Source organism: Megalops cyprinoides, chromosome 17 (genome assembly GCF_013368585.1).
Source record: "Megalops cyprinoides isolate fMegCyp1 chromosome 17, fMegCyp1.pri, whole genome shotgun sequence".
Lineage (NCBI taxonomy): Eukaryota > Metazoa > Chordata > Actinopteri > Elopiformes > Megalopidae > Megalops > Megalops cyprinoides.
The window spans coordinates 30758386-30780025 of record NC_050599.1 but is presented as its reverse complement, the minus strand read 5'-3'; the positions used below and the strand labels follow the sequence as shown (position 1 = coordinate 30780025).

Genomic DNA, 21640 nt, shown 5'->3' with positions numbered 1-21640 from the left:
AAATTACTGACACTGTCATTGGGTTCTCAGGGTGGGACTGGATCGTACTAAGTGGTCTGAGGAATTAGTGTGCTTACCACAGTATGTTTACCCATATCTATCGTAATGAAACTGGACCATATATTCAACTGATCACCTTGGAACCTTATCCAAGCTGTAGTTTTGATAGTGCAATATTTTTTATTACAATTTTAACAAGAACCAAAAAGGCAGGCATCATCTTTTTGTTTAAGTGGTATGCTGTCAAACCCTGTATATCATCATACAGAAAAATAATTAGGCAAATGGAGGAAATTCACTGCTCCTGTGTAACAATGCAAGACAACATTTGATGTTTAGAATTGTCTGGATATTGGATATAAGTGGGATATACACTGATGAGCCAAAACATTATGACCACTTGCCTAATATGCTGTTGGTCCTCCGTGTGATGCCAAAACAGCACCGACCCAGCGAGGCATGGACTCTACAAGACCCCTGAAGGTGTCCTGTGGCATCTGGCACCAAAACATTAGCAGCAGATCCTTCAAGTCCTGTAAGTTGCGGGTTGGAGCCGCTGTGGATCGGACTTGTTGGTCCAGCATATGCCACAAATGCTCAATCGGATTGAGATCTGGAGAATTTGGAGGTCAGGGCAACACCTTGAACACTTCATCATGTTCCTCAAAATAATTCTCAAACAATGTGTGCAGTGTGGCAGGGCGCATTATCCTGCTGAAAGAGGCCACTACCATCAGGGAATACCATTGCCATGAAGGGGTGTACTTGGTCTGCAACAATGTTTAGGTAGGTGGCACATGTCAAATTGATGTCCACATGAATGGCCGGACCCAGGGTTTCCCAGCAGAACATTGCCCAGATCATCACGCTCCCTCCACCGGCTTGTCGTCTTCCCACAGTGCATCCTGGTACCATCAGTTCCCCAGGTAAATGGCGCACACGTACACGGCCATCCACGTGATCTAAAATAAAACGGGACTCATCGGACCGGGCAACCTTCTTCCACTGGTCCAAGGTCCACTTCCGATGCTCGGGTGCCCATTGTAGGCACTTTTGACAGTGGACAGGGGTCATCATGGGCACTCTGACTGGTCTGCGGCTACGCAGCCCCATACGCAGCAGGCTGCGATGCACTGTGTGTTGTGACACATTCCTCCCGTAACCATCATTAAAATTTTCTGTGACTTGTGCCGCAGTAGACCTTCTGTCAGTTCAGACCAGACGGGATAGCCTGCGTTGACCTCGTGTATCGATAAGCCTTGGGCGCTCCAACACCTTGTTGCCGGTTTGTGGTTTGTCTAACCACTGTCAGTAGGTACTCACCTCTGCTGACCGGGAGCACCCCACAAGCCTTGTCGTTTCAGAGATGTCGATGACCCAGTCGTCAGACCATAACAATTTGGCCCTTGGCAAAGTCGCTCAGGTCTTTACTCCTGCCCATTTCTCCTGCATCCAACACGTTGACTATGAGAACTGATTGTTCGCTTACCATCTAATCTACGCAGACCTTGACATGTGCCTTTGTTTGGAGATGATCAACGTTATTTGGTTTGCCTGTGAGTGGCCATAATGTTTTGGCTCATCAGTGTATATATACTAAGGATGGTAAGATTCACCAATTTGCATCAATGCACCAGCATAAAACTTGCAGTTGCCCTGATTAAAAAAAGTGTGCACCGGATACAATTTGGGATGAACTCAGGATGCATCGTTTCTAACATCTTTTGCATCGGTAAAATCCGATTTATTTATATATAATTATTAGTAGAAGCCCTATGCCTTTATTATTTAGAAATATGACCAATAATGTTATATTTAGATTGATCCCTCCTCTCTAAACTTTTTCTCAAGCGCGCTCTCTCATCTCCACTGCTGTCAGTGGCCAATTCTCGTCAAGTCTCTCAGCCAAGTCTTGCGCGAGTTGGAGGCATGTCCGGGTGAGTCACAGATTATCATGGAGGAGCAAGAGCTACACGTTCCAAGACATTGCTACAAATAAAATGTTGGCACAGTGGTTTTCCAGCTCCGAATATGACTAAGGTGTTCTGGAAAATTGTATTTTATTCATTGACAGAAAACCAGTAACAGTAAAGAAATGTTCTGTGCATCTTTATGCCAGTTCTGTGCACAAAATTTCAATTTTAGTAATGTATTCAGGTGATAAACTATGATATCCTCTAAAAACCAGCAGAAAAATCATAAAATCAATTCTAAAATCAGCTGGAAGCCAAATTAATGATTCAAGGATAAGAGAAATATGATCTTCCTTTTTGGTTCTTGTTACAGTTGTGATTGCAGCAGAAATTTAGCAAAAGTTGTAGCTTTTCAATAACAAGAATGATACCAAAAAAACAAGGAGTTATAGTCTATTCCAGATGAGATGAGTGCATGCGTGTTTTATCATCAGACTGACACAGGCATGCAAAAAACAAGGTATATAAAAGGTATATAACTAGGGTTTTTAAGATGTGTCTCAGTGGAAACTTTAACATATTTTAAATATGATTACATGCTTACTTTGAAATCAAGAATGTCTAAGCCTGGGGTAAGCCTGACTGAAACTAATTTGGGATGTTGTTTTCACAGAGAAATTGGGTCACTTGTAATAAGACTGCTTTTTCAAAACTTTGCCTAGAAAAGGAGATTCAACATTCAACTCTGTGGACAGTGAACTATTTACAATAACCAATATATAAGTGCACAAAATGGTTAAAAATAAGATTAAATAAGTATTTCATCCATTGGACAGGTAGCGGATGGCTACCCCCCCCAGCCCCCCCCCCCCTCCCCCCCCCAAGGGCATCTTTATTCTCATGCTAGCAAACAACTTAATAGTACAAGTATTTTGCAGGAACAAAGGTTCCTTTCCATGAGCTACCCCCTCAGTAACAGACAGTGAGTCAGAGCCTCACCCAGAACACCTTGACTCCTACTGAACAGTGTTCCCATCACTCCATTGGCACATTTATTTTTCTGCTGTCTACAGAGAGAAGGTTGCCCCCTACTGGCGTCCTTTGCACTGCAGTCAGATTACTACATGTGTGCATGTGTGCGTGCATGGTGTGTGTGTGTGTGTCTGTGTGTGTGGAATGAGGGATATTTAGTGAATTGTGTCATTTTAACTCCAGAGTGAGAGGCACTGGCTTCATTTCGGTGATATGGTATTACCGTTGTTTACATGTTCCCTCTGCCCAGTACTGAATGCACAGTACTTAACTTCCGCAGGTGTCAATGATGATGCGATGTAGCCAGGCTGTACATCCCTGTCTGGAGGCACCAAAGGGAGGCACTTATGACATTACACATAATTAATGAGGCCTGTAAGTCTAAATACAAAGTCTGATTTGGGAACACTAGAAAAGTGAACACTCCTTTTTTTCTTCAACTCAGGCCAAGCTGTACAGCACCAGACCCAGAACGGACCTACTACTGATGACCTGGAAGTGCAGAGAAGGTGGATATTGCACATTCAGCACTCAAATGCTCATTCAGAAGGACATTATTACCTGTGCTGAACCAGAACTGATACGTTCAGACCACATTGTAACAGTATCCACGGCTGTAACTAGTGAAAGGAGAGTCAGGCTTCATGAGCAGCACTGTGACGGAGTGCCGTCACTACAGTTGAGTATGCACTCTGACTGCCATACCAACGAGCCTGGCTCTTTGGTGTCGCGGTCAAAGTCGCATGTTTGGTACCCTGTAGACCCGGGTTCAAGGCTGGGCGGGGTGACTGCTCTCGCCCTTTGCTACAAATGGTGTCAGAAGTGGGATGGCTTGCCACGAGGCCATCGGAGGCATGCCCGGTGTGTGAGCTGTATGAGGGACCCCCAGGTTCAGTTGACCCCGGTGTGTGAGGGACCCCAGAGATGGGTGAAGCACTGGTGAGTGGGGCACCCTGGGATGGGAGAAGTACAGCAGGGGAATGCGTGAGGGACGCCATGGTGCGTGAAGCACATGGGTGCGCTTCCCGAAGGGGAGGGCAGTGTGACGGAGTGCCGTCACTACGGTTGAGTATGCGCTCTGACTGCCATACCAACGAGCCTGGCTCTTTGGCGTCGCGGTCAAAGTTGCATGTTTGGTACCTCGTAGACCCGGGTTCGAGGCCGGACGGGGTGACTGCTCTCGCCCTTTGCTACAAGCACACTAGGTGGAGCTACCATGTACTGGCAGTTGTTGACTTGGATGAACCAAATGTAGGACCTCTCTCTTCACATCAAAACACAATGACTGGTTCAAGTTAGTGACAACACATGACACTCCATCCATTTTGAAGTTGAAAAGGCCTCCCAAAGAGTCTCCCATCATTATCTGTAACCCAGAGCACTCATGTTCATCCACCATATCTCCCTTGTGGTGCATGAGTGGCAGCTGCAGAGACAAGTAAGACTTCTGCTGGTCGCCACAGATCTTTGCTGATCTATACAGATTTATGCTGATCACTGCTGATCAGGCAGTATTTCTGTGGTTATCTCAGCTACCTAAGGTACATGCTGCTAATGTCGTATATCATTTTGAAGCTTTCTTGAGCAGATTGATATGCTGCTTGATATGCTTTGTGAGAGTGCCTGTGTAAAAGTTTCAAATATAAGGAGAGGTGCTTTAAAACTTATAACTGAAACCAGGGAAATAGATACAGCTAATCATGAAGATAAGTGAGTGACATATCTCTTGAGCTGACACTGATGAGCAGTATAATTGGTGTGGTAAGATAGCACTGATAAACCACGCCATGGTTATATAGCTATGCCAGCCAATACATAAGCCTACTAACTAGCAAAGAAGCCAAAATGTAGGAATTAAGGCAGAAGTTACTGAAGTTAAAATACCTTGTGGAAATATGTGCATGGGTATGTGTTTGGCTGGATGTGGGGGCATCTGTTAGGCTGGATATAGGGGCATGTGTTTGGCCTTACTCACAGAGTATTTCTTTTTATCTACAGGCAGCTCATGGAGCAGCAACAGGTGCAGGCACAGGCAGAGAGGGAGCGATGGCCATCTAATTCAGGTAACAATACAAAGACCACAGTACTTTCTGTCCTCACAGTTTACAGTACAAAACCCACAGTTCTTTCTGTCCACACAGGTAACAATACAAAGCCCACAGTGTTTTCTGTCCTCACACGTAACAATACAAAGCCCACAGTCCTCTCCAGCCTCACAAAGTGCATTTCTCTGGGCAACAGTCCCTGTTTATTATTGCCAAATAAAGACACACATTCTTTCTCACAAAAAAAATCACCTTAAAAGAAGTTCAAAAATGTAGCCTCCATGTGTAGCTTTCTCCAGAGCTATCAGTGAAGAAAACAGTACTTACATTTCCAAATGTGTTCAGTTCAAAAAATATATAACAACATGAAAAACATGTCACTGGAATATACCACAGCTAAACTGGACCGGGGACATCGCTGTGTCGCATAGATGTGAAAGAATGGTCAGAAGTGTCATTTGCTGCAACCCCATTCCTTCTACAGTTCTTATTGTTAGAGCCCCTCGTTTTCTGTGATTCTTTTGCTAAACATGCATCTTTGAATGTATCTGCTGTTGTTTAAGTAATTGGTAATTCATTTCATGAATGATTACTCTGCTCTTTTATGTGATTTCCTGCATATCGTGTGCTATAACGTTTGGTATGCAGTGATAGTCAATAAAAAGAATGATCCTAAAGAATTCAGATGGCTTATTTGTGTAATTTAATCCTGACTCTCAATGTCACACAGCCCAGTTTGACAGGGCTTTCAGCAGTTTCCTAGTAGTCAGGCATTTTGGCAATATTTCCTTCTGAACCCCTACTGTGAGTAATTTTTTGTGTAGATATACTTTGGATAACAGACACCTGGGGCAAGCATACCTTCACACATTTGGTGCAAGCCCTATCCCTGTACTTTCCGCCAGAAATAGAGCTTTAGGGCGTCCTGGCAGGTGTATCCGAATATGTGATCTGAACATAATTGTTTGTTTTATCTCTGTTCATGTCAGCTAAGAGTGGATTCATTTGTGGCTGTGGAATATTCTTATTTATCTAAATACCATGAATGTGTGTTAACATAACATTGCATACTTGACCATTCAGCACACGGGCTGCAGTCAGGCTTGTAAGGCCTCTGAAATGAAGCACCACCATCACCAGTACAGCAGAGAGACGTAAGCTGCCTTTAAACAGTGGCTAGGCAGGGCCACGTTAACCTATTGGTCAACATGGGCTGTAGCCCAGGGCCCCGGCCACTAGGGGGCCCCGGGAACAGCAGATTACATACTTTTTGAATGGGGTTTTATGGTTTTTTGATTGTATATCTTACTGAACATTTTGGTCCAGTTTCCCAAATGTAGAGTAGCCTACATTGTCCTGTCGCAACAATTAATCGTCAGTGTCAGTGAGAGTGGAGTTTGTAGGCTAGTCACTTCACAGCAATGTCTCACGAGGCTATTAGAAAATATGATAAAAGGTTCTTTGGCACTTGCATTGATTCAGACTTGTGCCAATTTTCACTTAGGCGTGTGGACTGTGATTCATTTATTTCTTCTTCAGTCTGTTGTAGGTATGTGGGGTTGCCACAGGAACTTGCAATTCTCAAGTATTATTCTAACAAAAACCCATTATTTGCCAAGCCCTTTACAACAGTTCAATCAAGAACTCACAAAATTTAACCCTTTCGCGCATACGGTCACACCGGTGTGATTAGCCGTTTAGAACATATGCTAAAACCGGTGTGATTAGAAAACAAGATTGGAAAAATTTCCAAAAAAAAAAGCTATTTTTAGCTTTGAGGAAACAGCGATTTAACATTAAAAATATAGCAAATGCAAACTGAAAACTATGAGACGCTTAATAACCCTAATGAAAACATAACAAACCATGTGTGCTACATAGCATAAAAAATAAGTTACATGTGAAAGATTCAGTCTGCGATTCTGACAGACCGAATTGTGACAACATGTGGTAAACACGTTTATGAAACACTTTGAACACGTCGGTATTCTGTATAAAATCACACCACATAAGCACCACTGTTAAATGTTAGAAATAGGTTTCAGATATGTTCATTATTTAGCGTTGTGTTTAACACGTATTTAGAACGTGGCTTCCTCGGTTGCTGTAAATTGACACCAAATCAACACCTTTGTTAAACGTTGGAATCGGTGTCTGTCAGATGTGTTCAGGAGGAGGCTTAATGCGGCCCTGTGGCTAGGCAAATGGAGTTTCGGTCCATAGTGTAGCACAGCTGTGGAGCAGGACTTGAACTTAGAATACAGGTCCCAGAGCGTGCCTTACAGCACAGTGGGCTGGTCAGTCTGGACTGACAATGTGATACGAATCTTTGCCTCTCTATCCCCACAGGTCCAACTGTCCTGTCAGGCCATGTCCCTGTGCTGTCCATTGCCCCTCCAATGGCTATGCCAGTTGGTCTTCCAGCCCCTATGTGTGCTGGAGCACCCCCACCTCCACCACCACCCCCAGGCCCACCTCCAGCCTTCACTGGTGCACCACCCCCCCCCCCTCCGCTGCCGGCCGGGGGAGGGATGGGGAGGCAGGTGGAACAGACCCATGCAGTCTCAGGACTGGCTGCTGCAATTGCTGGAGCCAAACTACGCAGGGTGCAGAGAGTAAGTGATATAACCACACTATGCAGGGTACACAGAGTGAGTGATAAAATCACACTACACAGGGTGCTCAGAGTTATACAACCATCTATGCAGGTTGAGTGAGCTATGGGTTTATTGTGCATATGCAAATCCACAAGCAATGATCTGCAGTAGAGAGTGTCAGCAGAGTGAGCTGCATAGGTATGCCTTGGGTATGTCACGGTAAAATGGGAGAGCAGTGGGCAATCAAGTCCAGGCTTTGGCTCTGTCAGTTCAAATAGCTGTTTATAATTGCACTTTGTGCCAATATGTGTCCCCTGCCAAATGAAGTCGGTGTCTGCTTTTTGTGCCCACAGCCCGAGGACAGCTCCACAGGGTCCAAAAACGATGCCAATCGCACCAGTGGGGGTCTGATGGAGGAGATGCATGCACTTCTGGCACGGCGGTCCGTTTGCCACACTCTCAATCTGAATCCATCCTCACAATCACCCCTTAAATTCACCAGTTTCAAGCTTTTCCAGTTTCACATTACAGGAGCTTCCAGTTTCAATGTACCACATCTGTGTATTTGTGCATTTTGTTCAGATATTTAACTATTCACATATTTGGCTAGTCTTATACGGAATGATAGGCAGTATAAAGCTTGTATTTAGTTATGGAATATATTAATTTCATATCACATTGGGACAGGTGTAACGCAGTATATAGGCATCAAACTGAAACGCATTTCTAAAATAAAAACAAGCCATAAAATAATAAATAATGTTAACATAATAAGTGGCTACTGATTATCCTTAAATAAGGTACATATATTACCTATACTGTATCGTAGAGTTTTTTTTATGATACCAAGCTGTCACCCACTGGTGTAAAATGAGCTTGTGTACTGTACTTAAAATGAGTCGCATTGAGACATTATAATTTATATTATGTTAGTTTCAAGAGCTCCATTTTGTTCATAACCATTGGAAGCGGGCCTGTCATCTTTATCGTATTGTTTTCCTTTTAGATAATTTAAATATGCTGGCATATAACATCATGCAATCTTTTACCTGCAGAAGGAAAGTGACAGAGAGAGAGGAGGACGGGCAAAACGTGAGTGTGGGTGAGGATGGAGCACACAGGGACAGGGACATATTTGTTTTGTCCCTGCTGTGGTCAACATGTGTCTCCAACATGTGTTTCCAACTATCTCCAACTCAGCCTCCCCCATTTCATAGCTACAAGGCAGAACTATTTTACACAGAAGGTATCACAAAACTAGCGTGTGCAACATATAAAAGACCTGGATGTAATAGGTAAGTCTGTCTAGGTCTAGACATGATGATGAAGCAGTAAAAATGGCAAATAGGATACTGGGGCACATAGCTATCAGTATTGAGTACAAATCAAATGTTATGTTATACTAATGTTATATAATACCCCCATGTTATATAATGTCAGACCACATTTGGAGTACTGTGTCCATTTCTGGGCACTCACTAAGAAAACAAAGCTTTTGATAAAGTACAGTGAAGACTTTTCCCAGGTATCAAACAAATAACTTATAAATAGAGAATCAAAACACTATCTTTTTAGTGTAGAAATTAGCAGAGTGAGGGGAGATTTGATTGGGGTTCATAAGCTAAAGTTAATACAGATACTATAAGTTGTTTTTTCTTTCAGGAAGTTATAAATGCATGGAGTATCTTACCAGGATTTGCAGTGGAAGCAGAGACACTTACAGAATTCAAAACCAGGCTTGATGGAGTCCTAGATACACTGTAGACTATAGATGAAATGACAAGCCTTGCTGGGCTGAATGGCCTATTCCTATCATTAAATTTTTTGAGCTGTTTTGTTGAGAATACCATAGATGTATGTCAGTGATTGCATTGGATTCCACAGTTGTGAAGAATACCGTAGAAATGCGCCAATGATTTCTGACTGCCATCTCTACACTGTGCAGGAGGACCCCAGCATGTCCCCCTCACCTGTCACACGTGGCTCTGGACAGCAAAATGCCACAGGTACAACAGTTTTGGTTGTTTTTTTTGGTAGGATTTCATTGCCACTAAGCTCTCAATTATTTATGCCTAATTGAGCTAAGTAAATCTTTATGATCTTTCTTTGTAAAAGTAGTTTATGTTGGAGGTATGTTTGTTTGTATTATAAAGTCAAGTGGGTTTGTGTGTCTACCTATTCTTTGATCAACAGCTATATCACTTAAACTTAACTACTGCTTCAATTACCTGTACTTAGTCCCACTTAGCTACTAATTACTGTTAATGTGTGTAAACTGACAATTGACTTGTTAGATGATGTTAGATCAGAATTCAATGCACAGCTCAAGCAAATCCAACCGATTCATTTTTAAACACTGCGATCAGTGAGAGCCCTGCAGTTTGATAAAATGTGAGTGCTGCCTGTGAAGCAGAATCTTGGTTCATCTTGGTTCTGTTTTCAGAATGCTTACTAGTACCAGAAACATTATATCACAATTTTTTCACTGTCCCTAATTTCATAGTTAATCTTGCCTTATGCTGGCATTTTTTTACTTTCACTTCCATGTGGGTTATTCTAACTGCTAATGAGTTGCAATAGATTTACTTAGTGATTACGAAAATAGATCTTGACACAATGAATATTGAATAAATTGTTTCCATATAGATTACTGTTCTGCCTTTCCTTACAGTGATATAGGCCATTTTTATTATCATAGAGAGATGCCTAATTATAGGGGATAGCACCAGTATGCACTCAGATATGTCTGTGCTTGTTCCAAAACATTGGATAACAAGGTGCAATATTAATACTCCACACTCAGAATGCAACACATCCAACAAATATGATGGCATTACAGGCTGTGTTTCCTGTGCTGTACTACTGTTTAAATGAACAAATATTGTTGCTTTACTTGTTTGAATATTCTGTTTGTCGCACTCATGAATAGTTGTGCATTTGGCTATTTGGAATGCTTCAGTTTTTTATGAATGATTGTATTGCCTTTTTATCACATCGAATATGTATTAATGTGAGGAGGAGAAGGAATGTTTTCATTATACAAATCATAATGAGCATAACTGTCCTTATGTCATCTTTATTAGTATACTAGTTTAACTTATGCACATTCATGATGGTCATGTTTACTGGATTAAACACAGATAATGAATAAGTCTCAAATCAAATGAATGATCATATGACTCAGTCAATGTCATTGTCTTAATGAGGACTTGAAGGGGAAATTTCAAAACTATGAGCTGGTGGAGTAGAAATGATCAAGCTTTTTAAATTGTGTATTAGTTTTAAAAGAGTCATACTTTCGGTTCATGATAAGAGCACATGTATGTATGTGTGGGAGGGAGTGAGCCTTCAGCATGTGGCAGGCTGTGCTCTGAACCCGTCATTGGACATCATGATACAACCACTGATCACATCATGTGAGTTTGTGAACACATAGACTTTGGTCCAGTGCTTTGAGTAAATTAAATATAGGCAGACCAATACAGCACCTCTAGGGACATCACACTATACACACTATATACAAATACACACTATGAATTATTGCACAGTAAATTGAATTATTGAATTAAATTATTGCACAAACCAAAACCAACCAATGGACTGGGGAAGACTCTGTGTGACAGACCTGGAGAGTGAGAGGGGAGTGAGGTAGTTGAGTACTAAAACCCAGTCCATTCAATTAATTAAATTAAATTATCCTCAGTATTCATATATTATCTATCATATAGTATCTATTGTTATTATACATTTTAAATTTGGTGTAATTATTCCTGTGTGTTTTTGTTGTAGATATAGGTACTAGCACTGACTGTGTTATTACAATCAGCTATATTTAAAATCGTATTTCAAATTTAATATAACTGTTCTTGATTCAAAAGTATACCAATCATTAAAATCATACACTGAACTAAGAACATTTGTACAGATTCTTTCATGTGGATTCAAACATGTGTTTCCCCCACTGGCACCCACCCAAGGCAAACCCTTTACCAGTGACAGTGTCTTACAGGGACAGAAACAACATCGTAAGAAAGGTTTAGTCATAAAAATCACACAGATTCAAAATTACACACAAGCAAGTCAAGTTTTTGTGTTTTGTATAGCTACTGCAAAGACTTTCCTAACTACAACTGGAAATGAAAGATAGTCTTTCAGAAATTATACATATTGGCTCTTTTCACTAATTGGTTCATTTTCTTATTTTAGCTTTGTAGCACAAGTAATAATAATAATAATAATAATAATAATAAACTTTATATAGCACCTTTCATACAAGAAATGCAGCTCAAAGTGCTTTAAAATAAAGAAGTTACATGCACCGAGTGCTTATATTCGAATGAACATTCGAAGTTGCATAATAAAATAAAATAAGATAAAAATTAAGTTAAAAGAATACATAGAATACATGAAGTCAATTAAAATACAACATTTTAAAAGAAGTATTGCATAAAAAGAATTTCAGGCCTGTATCAGGAAAGTCATAGCTAGAATTTCAGGCTTGCATCAGGGAAGTCATAGCTAGTTAAAGGCTAAAGTGAAGAGATAAGTTTTAAAAATATTTAGTGTGCTGTCTTCCCTGATATCTATAGGTAGTGTGTTCCATAGCTTTGGAGTGTAACTGACAAAGGCTTCATCCCTGATTTTCTTTTGGCTGTTGCTGAAAACTTTCAATAAACCAGCAGCAGATGATCGCAGTGTTGTTGATGGCAAATAGTTGACAAGGGAGTTGGCAATGTAGCTTGGTCCTAGCCCATTAAGGGCTTTGTATATGAGGAGGAGGACCTTGAAATCAATTCTAGATCTTACAGGAAGCCAGTGCAGAGCAGCTAAAGCTGGACAAATGTGCTCTCTCCTCTTGGTTCTAGTTAATAGCCGAGCTGCAGAGTTTTGATTGAGCTGAAGTCTCTCAGTGGTTTTTTTTTGGGAGGCCAGTAAAAAGTGCATTACAGTAATCAAGTCAGCTTGAAATAAAAGCATGAATCAGATTTTCAGCATCTTTTTGATTTATAAATGGTCATACTTTAGCTATGTTCCTAAAGTGGAAAAATGATGTTTTCATCGCCTTGTTAATGTGGGACTTGAAGCTTAGATCAGAATTTAAGATAACACCAAGACTTGTAACCTCGGATTTCATCCAGGGAGTTAAATTCCCCAGATTATTATACAGAATTTCTCTTTTTGTTTTAGGGCCAACTAGTAAGATTTCAGTTTTGTCCTCGTTTTAACTTTAAGAAATTATTGCTCATCCGTTTATTTATTGCCAAAAGACAGGTAGCAATGGAGTTTATAGCTGCAGTATCATTTCGTTCAGCAGAGATGTACAGTTGCGTGTCGTCCGCTATGAAACTATGGAACTATGGAAATACATTGTGCTCTCTAATGATGTCACCAAGTGGCAGCATGTATAGTGAGAATAATAATGGACCAAGGCAGCTCTCTTGTGCAACCCCAAAACAGATGTCATGTTCCTCAGATCCTCTTCATCTCCAAGATTGACGTAAAACTTTCTCCCTTTGATGTATGTTTTTAACCATTTTAACACACAGTCAGAAAGACCAACCAACTTTTCAAGACGATTGATTAGGATATCATGATCCATCGTATCAAACGCTGCGCTTAGGTCTAAGAGGACAAGAATTGAGACCTTATTTTCATCAGAGTTTAGTCTGAGGTCGCTGATTATTTTAGTGAGAGCAGTTTCAGTGCTGTGGTATGTTCTAAAGCCTGATTGAAATTCCTCCATATATTGTTTTCCTTAAGAAAGGAGTTTATTTGCACTGAAACTGTCTTTTCAAGCATCTTACTAATGAATGGAAGGTGGGATAGGTCGGCATAGGCGGAGTTTGACATTTGCGCTGGGGGGGGGGGGGGGGCAAACATTTTTTAACTGACGTCAGTACACAGTCCAACTGTTGCGTGGCGTGTTACACAAAAACATACAGAACCAGAAGACAATAGTGCCAAGCTTGCTATAAAGCCAAACAACACAGCACATCAAATCAGTTTCTGACCACTTTGTACTATATCACACATCGGCTTACGCGGGCTATTTGTCGTTCACACATGAGCGCACACAAATGAAGTGCACTAACCATAAAGTTAAAGTCTGTTAAAAGTGCTCTGTCAATTTGTTTATTTTATACTGTTATGCTTTCATTTCCCACGTACTCTTTTAAAACATTTAGTGTACACATGAAATAATTTCGTGTTAAATTGAAAACTATGAAATATGCATACTCACTCATATGCAACTTATTGTGCGCACACAAGCACACAATTAGAAAATGCTCAGCAACAGTGTCACCTGTTCTTACAGTAGGCTTGTAAAATATATATATTAAATAACCAGTGTCCTACCTAGTGTAGAAGTAAACGCCTTTTTTGCGTCCAGTATATATATCGACTATCTTCTTAGGTGATGAGTTTGCTGCTATGTCGTCCTCAACGTGAAGGCTCAAAAATAAATTTATTACAAAACCAAACATAATAGAATTCAGATTTATTTCTTACAATCATTTTATTTTATTGCATTACTGTAGGGTTGTCAAAATAACACGTTAATTTAGATTAGTCTGAGATGAGAGTTTGACTCATTTCAATGAGCAAAGCAGTCAACAAGTCAATTGGCATTATTCAGACAGGAGACACTCTAAAATGTAGCAAACCCATGAACAGGATGAAATGCTCATTCAAACACTCAAAGCTTTTGTGTTTCCTAATATTCCTGCTTTTAAAGACACAATACTGATTGGAACCTTGATACAGTAACATAACAAGTGACTAGATGTCCATTAGCCTTAGGAGCTTCATTCTGTGGTCTCTGAGAGAGTGAGTGACTGTTAGTTGTAGAGGCAGCAGACCCTAATGAAGGTTTCTTTCTGTGGTCTCTGAGAGAGTTGCCATTGGCCTTACAGACAGCAGACCTTAATGAAGGCTTCATGCTTTGGTCTCTGAGATTTTTTCAGAGAAGTCATCAAAGCCCTTTACAAATTTTGCCGGTATCTAGTAAATGATGTCAGAAAATACCAACTGCTTGAGGCAAACAAGACTTAACCTTTCCCACTGTAACCGGTTCCATTAATAGGCCAAAATGCTGGATGACTTCCTTTCAATTGCATACTTGCAATTGCTTCATCACCTCCATCATCTCCTATCCTTGGTTGATTATCAGTTTTTGTATAATTTGGTGTAATAACGGCTAATATTTGAAAGTGATTGCATTAGTTAACTTGCTGCACCAGCACTCTTACGAAATTTACATTCTCTTCCCAGATGCTGTGAAGAGGCCCTGGGATCGAGCCAATTCCGCAGACAGGTCAATGGCATCAAGGTTTGCATGCTACAGTCAGAACATTAAACAGTACGCAGATGTGAGAGAGCCACCTAAAGGTAGTGCTTATACATAGGTAGGACATACCTTTTCAGACTAGTTTCTGGGTTGGTGATGTACTGCTTGGGGAGCAGTGGTGCAGATGATTTTAGAGAACAAACAGTGCTTACTTTGAGTACCACTGCCCCTGAAACTGAGGGGACAGTTTCACGCATACACTTGGTTCAGGATAATGTTGTCACGGTGGTGTGTAGGTCATAACACAGGAGTCAAGTATCCAGTTCAAGGATGAGCATATACACAAACAACAACACAATAAACTGTCCCAAGGAGTTTGGTGTCCCCAGTTCTTCATCCCACATGAACTGGTGCAACACTGAAGTGGGGGAGGTCAACACAACTTATATAATGTGCAAAAGGATTATATAAGGAAGCCAATGGATATGGACAGGTCAGGGGGCAAATGGTGACCTGCCGGCCATCCTTTGGGTGTGTTTTTGTGCTTCAGGTTACCTGTAGGGGTGCTGCTGATAAGGCAGAGCAGCAGGACAGGTTTGGGCAGGTTTGAACTGGTTTATAAACAAAGGTCTGTGAGAGGTATTGGTGGTGTGCACAAACTGAGATGGACAAAGGAATGTGGCCCCAAATTTCTTTGGAAATTTAAACATTCCAAAAGGCTACATCCTTTGCATTGAGGGCTCTCTATTGTGTCATCTGGTGTGGCTGAGGGCAGTCCATGGCTTTGGAGTAGAAGGATCATAAGAAAGCAAGGGGTAGGTCCACCATCTTTTGGCCCACTGGCTTAGCTCACAATTGCTGACATTTTGCACCACTCCACTGGTGACATCGAATGGACGCTCTTCCTTGGAGAATCTAGTTCTTGTGCCAAAGCTCTGCAAAGACTCTTTCTGCACCAGGATGGTGGAGCAGATCAGTGTTGGCTGAGGAGCTTTGTCATTGGGTGTCTCAGGTCAAGTACAACAGGGCTGACGTCCGTGTTCATGCCAGTGCGCTGAGTCTGGCAACAGGGTCCTCAGGCAGCTGCTGGAGGTCACCAGTTTGCCCACATCCAAACAGGTGGATTCTTCTGGAAACCTGTCCAGCTGAGCTTTCCTTAAGAGCTGGGCTTCTGCTTCCACGGGGACAGCTACGGAATTGACTGGCATCTGGTAGGGAGGGGCTTATGCCGAAAAACAATAGCCCACAGAAGCCCGCAGTTCCACAGCATCCTCCTCTCCTGCTCCAGCTGGTCTGGTGGGCCTCTTATCAGCTTTCTGGTGGAGGGACGCAGTCCTCTAGCCCCATCAGTTGGGTTTAGCCAGCTCTAACAGGGACTTGCTACAGGTAATGTCCTCTGCAGGGCTGCTGACTGAGGTCAACAGACAGTGTGGAGCAGAGATCTGGTGCAGGGGGTGCTGTGCCAGACCTTTGAGAGTCCAGCCCAATCGTGTCTTGATAGCAGCTGGGCCACCTGGTGGGCCCAGGCACATGGACACGAGGTGATCAGGTGGGTGTAATCGACTTACATAATGTCTACAATCCTTGGCTCTGTTGGGGTTCCTATTGGTAGCCAATAATATGGACAGGTCAGAGAGCAAACGGTGATCTGGGGGCCATCCTTGGGGTGTGCCTGTGCTTCGGGTTACCTGTAGGAGTGCTGCTGATAAGGGGGTGCAGCAGGACAGGACTGGGCAGGTTTGAAGCGGTTTATAAACAAAGGTCTGTGAAAGGTAGGGGTGATGTGCACTGAGATGGACAAAGGAATGTGGCCCTTTTTAACAGCCCCCTTGAATTCGCCTACAATAGATGCATACTGTGATGGCTCTTTGAATAAGAAAAAGACAATGTGTTTACCATAATCTTAGAGTACCCTCAAAGTAGTCAAAGGACTTGTTGAGATGAGGCAAATATATTACCAAGAACAGGGGTAAGCTTGAAAAAGACTAAAGAACCACTACCATGTACAAAATACCATTATTTCAAGTTATATGTGTCATTACAGAATTGGAATTAGGGAGATATAATGGAAGTAGCCACGCTTGATAACACTAACATTTGCATTGCATTGTCTGTCTCTCATGGCAGAGCATCCTAAAGGATTACCAAAGGCCTGCTGGAATGGCACTGTGTTTCAGCATTCACAGAACACAGAACCATAACACAACCATAAGACCATGCTTGCTGTTTATGGCCGTCAGCATTTAGCTGGTAGGATATGTTTATATTGTATGTAATGATGTTCTGTACTGCAGGGTAAGGCCAGCTGGGAGCAGCAGCGACACTGATGCCTTAGATTTTGACAGAATGAAGCAGGTAAGACCTGTTACAAGTAATTACAGGTCATACTGCCCAGGCAGAGCCACCACCAAACCATACTTCAGCAATCTGACCACATATTACTACCAAACTGATCTTTAGCAATCTGATCACATATTACTGCCAAACCAGTCTTGAGTAATCTGACCACATATTACCAACAAACCAGTCTTCAGCAATCCAACCACATATTTCTGCCAAACCAGTCTTCTGTAATCTGACCACATATTACCAACAAACCATTGATTTACTTTAAACCCTTAAAAATTAGTTATATTTTCATAAACACATTTTGGTCAATTGTATTGGTGTCAATTACTATAGGCATGCATTTTAAAATTCACATATCTTTAGAAGTTGGGTAACATATTTTACAAACGTGCTCTATATATTTCAGCTTGTGTTTTATGTATAAATACTCTTGAGCAACCCACTTTAAAGTTTAAAAGTAAATCTGTGAACTTATAGAACCTGTTTTTACATGGGCAGGAAATCTTGGAGGAGGTGGTACGGGAATTGCACAAAGTGAAGGATGAAATCATAGTTGGTAAGTTATTTTTCATCACTACTCTGAGAAGACCAAAATGTAAATACAGTTAAATTCAGTATTCTTAAGTAAGTCATGATGTATAGGTTTGTTTATTTGAGAGCATTATACAGCCATTCATTCCATACTGGATGCTCTCATCTACTGAATGTTCCCTCCAGCAGTGTCAGATGAATGAAAGTGCATACTGGGTCAAAAGTAGGACCAGGTACTTGCAGTCCTGAACAGGGCAAGAGGACTCTCAGCAATCAGCAACCAGATCCCATAGGATATATTGTCACGTCTCAGTGTTGACATGGTGTCAAAGTAACAAAAGCATAGCACAGTGAGTGAATGATCAGTTAATTTAATTGATTCCAAAAATCAATCAAAAATTCATGTTCAAAGTGTAAATGTCTGCTAAAAAATAAATGCATACAGCAGATACTTATTTATTCTAAAGATAACAAAAAACAAAGTTTTTTATTGTCTACAATTAGGATAGCAATATTTGTACATATAGTTTATGGATGTAAAGATATCAAATACAAAGATCTTTAAGAAAGCTGTGATGTGAAAGGTTTCTCAGGATTTCTGTGGAACTATTACACTGTTGCACCATTACTAATGAGGCACTGAAAAACACTGCAGTCCCCAAGGACTTGAGGGACCTGGTCTTGTTTTCATGCCACTTGATAATTAGTTCCATCTGGTATTAGTTACTTCTGTAATTATTTCAAATTAGGTCTTAAAATGGCACAAACCTCTTGTATGAATAACCCATTTCTCTTGTCTGCCTTCTCTTGCAGCCATCAAAAAAGAACTGAGTAGAATTAGCATGACATAATCTTTGACAGTGACACTGCAGGAACTACTGAGGTTCTGACAGGGGGAAGGGTGCCCAGCTAACAGAAGAAATAAATGTAGTAATTTCTTAATATTGCTCAGATGTGGAGGCAGGGTGGTGAGTTTACTAAGATCTTAAAGAAATGTTGTGATATTGTGATGATGTAAGTGGCTGGGAGATGAGGAAGAAGCACAAGGGAGGGGGGTAGTGAGGTGGAGTCAGAAGAGCTGATCAGAAGACAATAGGGGCAGAGGAATTGTGGCATTGTGGTTCATTTTTTATTTATTATTTCCAGAGATGGCCCAGATAGCTGTATGAAAAATGTCTGAATGAGGTTAATGCTGAATATACGTTTTTCCTTTTTTATTTTTATTTTTTACCATTATTTATATATTATTATTTCTAAGCAAATGTTGCACTTCATTTCTGTCAGCCTTTTATATTTAACATTGGTCTTTTCCCCACTTTGATTACCTAAAATATAACTGTAAGCACACATTTCCTTCCATGATTACTGGATCTTTAAAACCGTTTTTTTTTTTTTTTTAATCGTTTTGCCAACACAACTCTATTGAATCACTGGAATATTGCTTTTAAAAAGAGTTGAACCTGACTTACTGGATGAAGTATAAACAGATGCTCTTTGAATATTACAAACTTATAAGGAAAACATTGCTACACCACAGTATTTGTGATCATGTTGTTAATAAAATGCTTATTGGCTACAAGGATACAGTGTTGTATTGCCTGGTCTTTTCCACTCTTGACTAAGCGCTTGATTCAAAATAGAAAGAAATGAATGAAATCCAAAAGTTTTAAAGCCACAAACTGAGAACATATTTTGGAATAACGTGATCTTTTAGTGTGAAAGCGCTAGACATTATTTGTTCTTATTTGCTAGGGAAAGTGGTCTCTACTGTTACAGGATCGCACATTGAGTTTCCTGTAATCCATGAAAATGGAAATTTTTTAAGATGATTTCACATCCATGCAACAAGTATAAATCTATCCACCTTTTTAAAAATGTGCTATTAAATACCATCAGTAGCCCATACATTCACATTTAGTCATTTAGTAGATCCTCTTCGCTGGCATGTGCTAGGGGTTGGAGGAGAGTGATCTGGATCTGTTAATCTAGATCAGAGAGGGCAGAGAGTGTCTCAGGTGGATGAGAGTAAGGACATTGAAGGGGAGGAAAACACATTATTAAGACTGTGATAAAAGGGTGGGAACACAGGATGAAGATGTCACTGTCAGGGATTCAGGGACGGCTTCCCACAATGACCAAAAGGTGTCCTCATGATAGTCTATCTCAAGGAGAGGTCTTTTTGCGGTTTTTCTCCCTCTCAGGAGCAAATATTTAACTCTCTAGGTAGCATACTTTAGCAAGCTAGTTGGGTAGTTTAGCTAGCCAGCCAGTTTGCTTGTTTACCTTGTTTTTACCGTTCTTCTGCGTTTGCTTTTAGGATATCCTTATTCTGGTTGTGTTAGCGCGTCCGCTGAACAGTAGGTGTAGTTTATTGTATCTAGACTAAGTGGCATTTCCTGTGTTTAATTTCTGCCTTTGACTATTCTGAGCCACCTCGGTGCTTTTAGCAATTTTTTTTAGCTGTTAATTCTGTCTCGGCAGTAAATCTTTATTTAGGGAAAGCGTGTTCAGTTAGGGGAGAAAAATGTGGCCAAAACTGTGTAAGAGTTGCTGGATGATCGTATTTCTGGAGGCAGACCTCCAGGATGAGTTCATCTGAGACCGTTTGGAGAAAAAGATTCTTGATCTAGAGGCCCAACTAGCTGGACTCCACAATAATCCTGAATTGTTAGAGTTCCAGGAACTACTATGGAATTATATAAGGAATTATTACGCTTTATAAGGAGATAGTGTGCTCACCAAAGCTGGGTAGGGGGGAAGATACAGACCAGACAGGGTGAGAGAGCTGGGTTACAGTAGGGCGTAGGCATAGAAAGGGGTGCACAATTCCAAAAGGGGTGCCGTCTCTGGAGATTGAGTTGGCCCATGATCCTGAGAGTGGGTGGACTGAAGAGCCCCAGGGCACCCAGGTGGCCTCATCCTCCAAGAAAAGGGAGTTAGTGACAGTGGGGGACTCAACATTAGAGGAGTAGATAGCATAGTGTATTCGTGTGACAAGGAGTCTCACATGGTCTGTTGCCTGCCTGGTGCCCAGGTTGGAGACCTCCTGGAGCAAGCGGACAAGCTCCTGGCCAGAGCAGGGGAGGATCCAGTGGCCGTGGTCCATGTTGGAGCCAATAACATAGGAAGGGGTAGGTTCAGGGTTCGGCAGGATAAATTTATTGAGCTAGCAGGGAAGATTGGGAGCAGAACATCCACGGTAGTCTTCTCTGGAATTCTACCGGTACCGTGTGCAAGCAAAGGGAAGCAAGCCTTTATATGGAGATTTAACATGTGGCTACAAACCTGGTGTAGGAAAGAGGGGTACAGGTTATCGGGCACTGGGACTCCTTTCGGAACAGGGGTGACCTGTACAAGTGGGACGAGTTACACCGAACCGGAGGGGTACAGCTGCACTGGGACAGCACATGCTTAGGGTAGCAGAGGGTTATTTAAACTAGGGTCTGGGTGGGCAAGGAGGTTATACAGTGAGATGGGTAGGGATAGACAGACTGTCGGAATAGAACACACCAAGGGCTAAGTATTTTATTAGTAGTGAGGGAGCCATGATTGCAAATCAGTCAGAGCAGCACTGTAATAGAGGTGGTTTTGAGCAGCTGGGAGTGGAAAGGAAAGACAGGAAATACATATGCAGTACCCTGAAATTCCTCTGTTTAAATGCTAGAAGCATAAAAATAAAATTTTGGAACTAGAAACTGTTATGAGTAATAGTAATTATGTTGTTGGGATCACAGAGACGTAGCTTGGTGCAGGGGATGGGGATGAGTATAATGTAGAGGGATACAAGCTGCTAAGAAAAGATAGAACCAATAGAAGAGGAGGGGGTGTAGCTCTCTATGTAAAGGACAATCTTAATATTCAGGAAATTCCAGGAATGGAGCCCCT

General features: G+C 41.4%; 1 protein-coding gene across 3 annotated transcripts in view; it reads left to right on the top strand.

The window, feature by feature from the left end:
• Positions 1 to 19060, top strand: part of LOC118792153 (ena/VASP-like protein) — a 35533-nt gene extending 16473 nt beyond the window's left edge. Inside the window, exons 4-13 of one of the 3 annotated variants that reach the window (XM_036549880.1) lie at positions 3391 to 3454; positions 4944 to 5008; positions 7340 to 7605; positions 7941 to 8029; positions 8643 to 8679; positions 9533 to 9593; positions 14860 to 14917; positions 17170 to 17230; positions 17723 to 17780; positions 18569 to 19060. In XM_036549880.1, coding sequence (XP_036405773.1) covers positions 3391 to 3454; positions 4944 to 5008; positions 7340 to 7605; positions 7941 to 8029; positions 8643 to 8679; positions 9533 to 9593; positions 14860 to 14917; positions 17170 to 17230; positions 17723 to 17780; positions 18569 to 18606 — 797 coding nt within the window. In that variant the 3' untranslated portion in view covers positions 18607 to 19060. Of the gene's footprint in view, positions 1 to 3390; positions 3455 to 4943; positions 5009 to 7339; positions 7606 to 7940; positions 8030 to 8642; positions 8680 to 9532; positions 9594 to 14859; positions 14918 to 17169; positions 17496 to 17722; positions 17781 to 18568 lie in introns of those variants that run through there. The other 2 variants (XM_036549879.1, XM_036549881.1) reach the window with 2 other exon arrangements.
• Positions 19061 to 21640: the final 2580 nt, after the last annotated feature.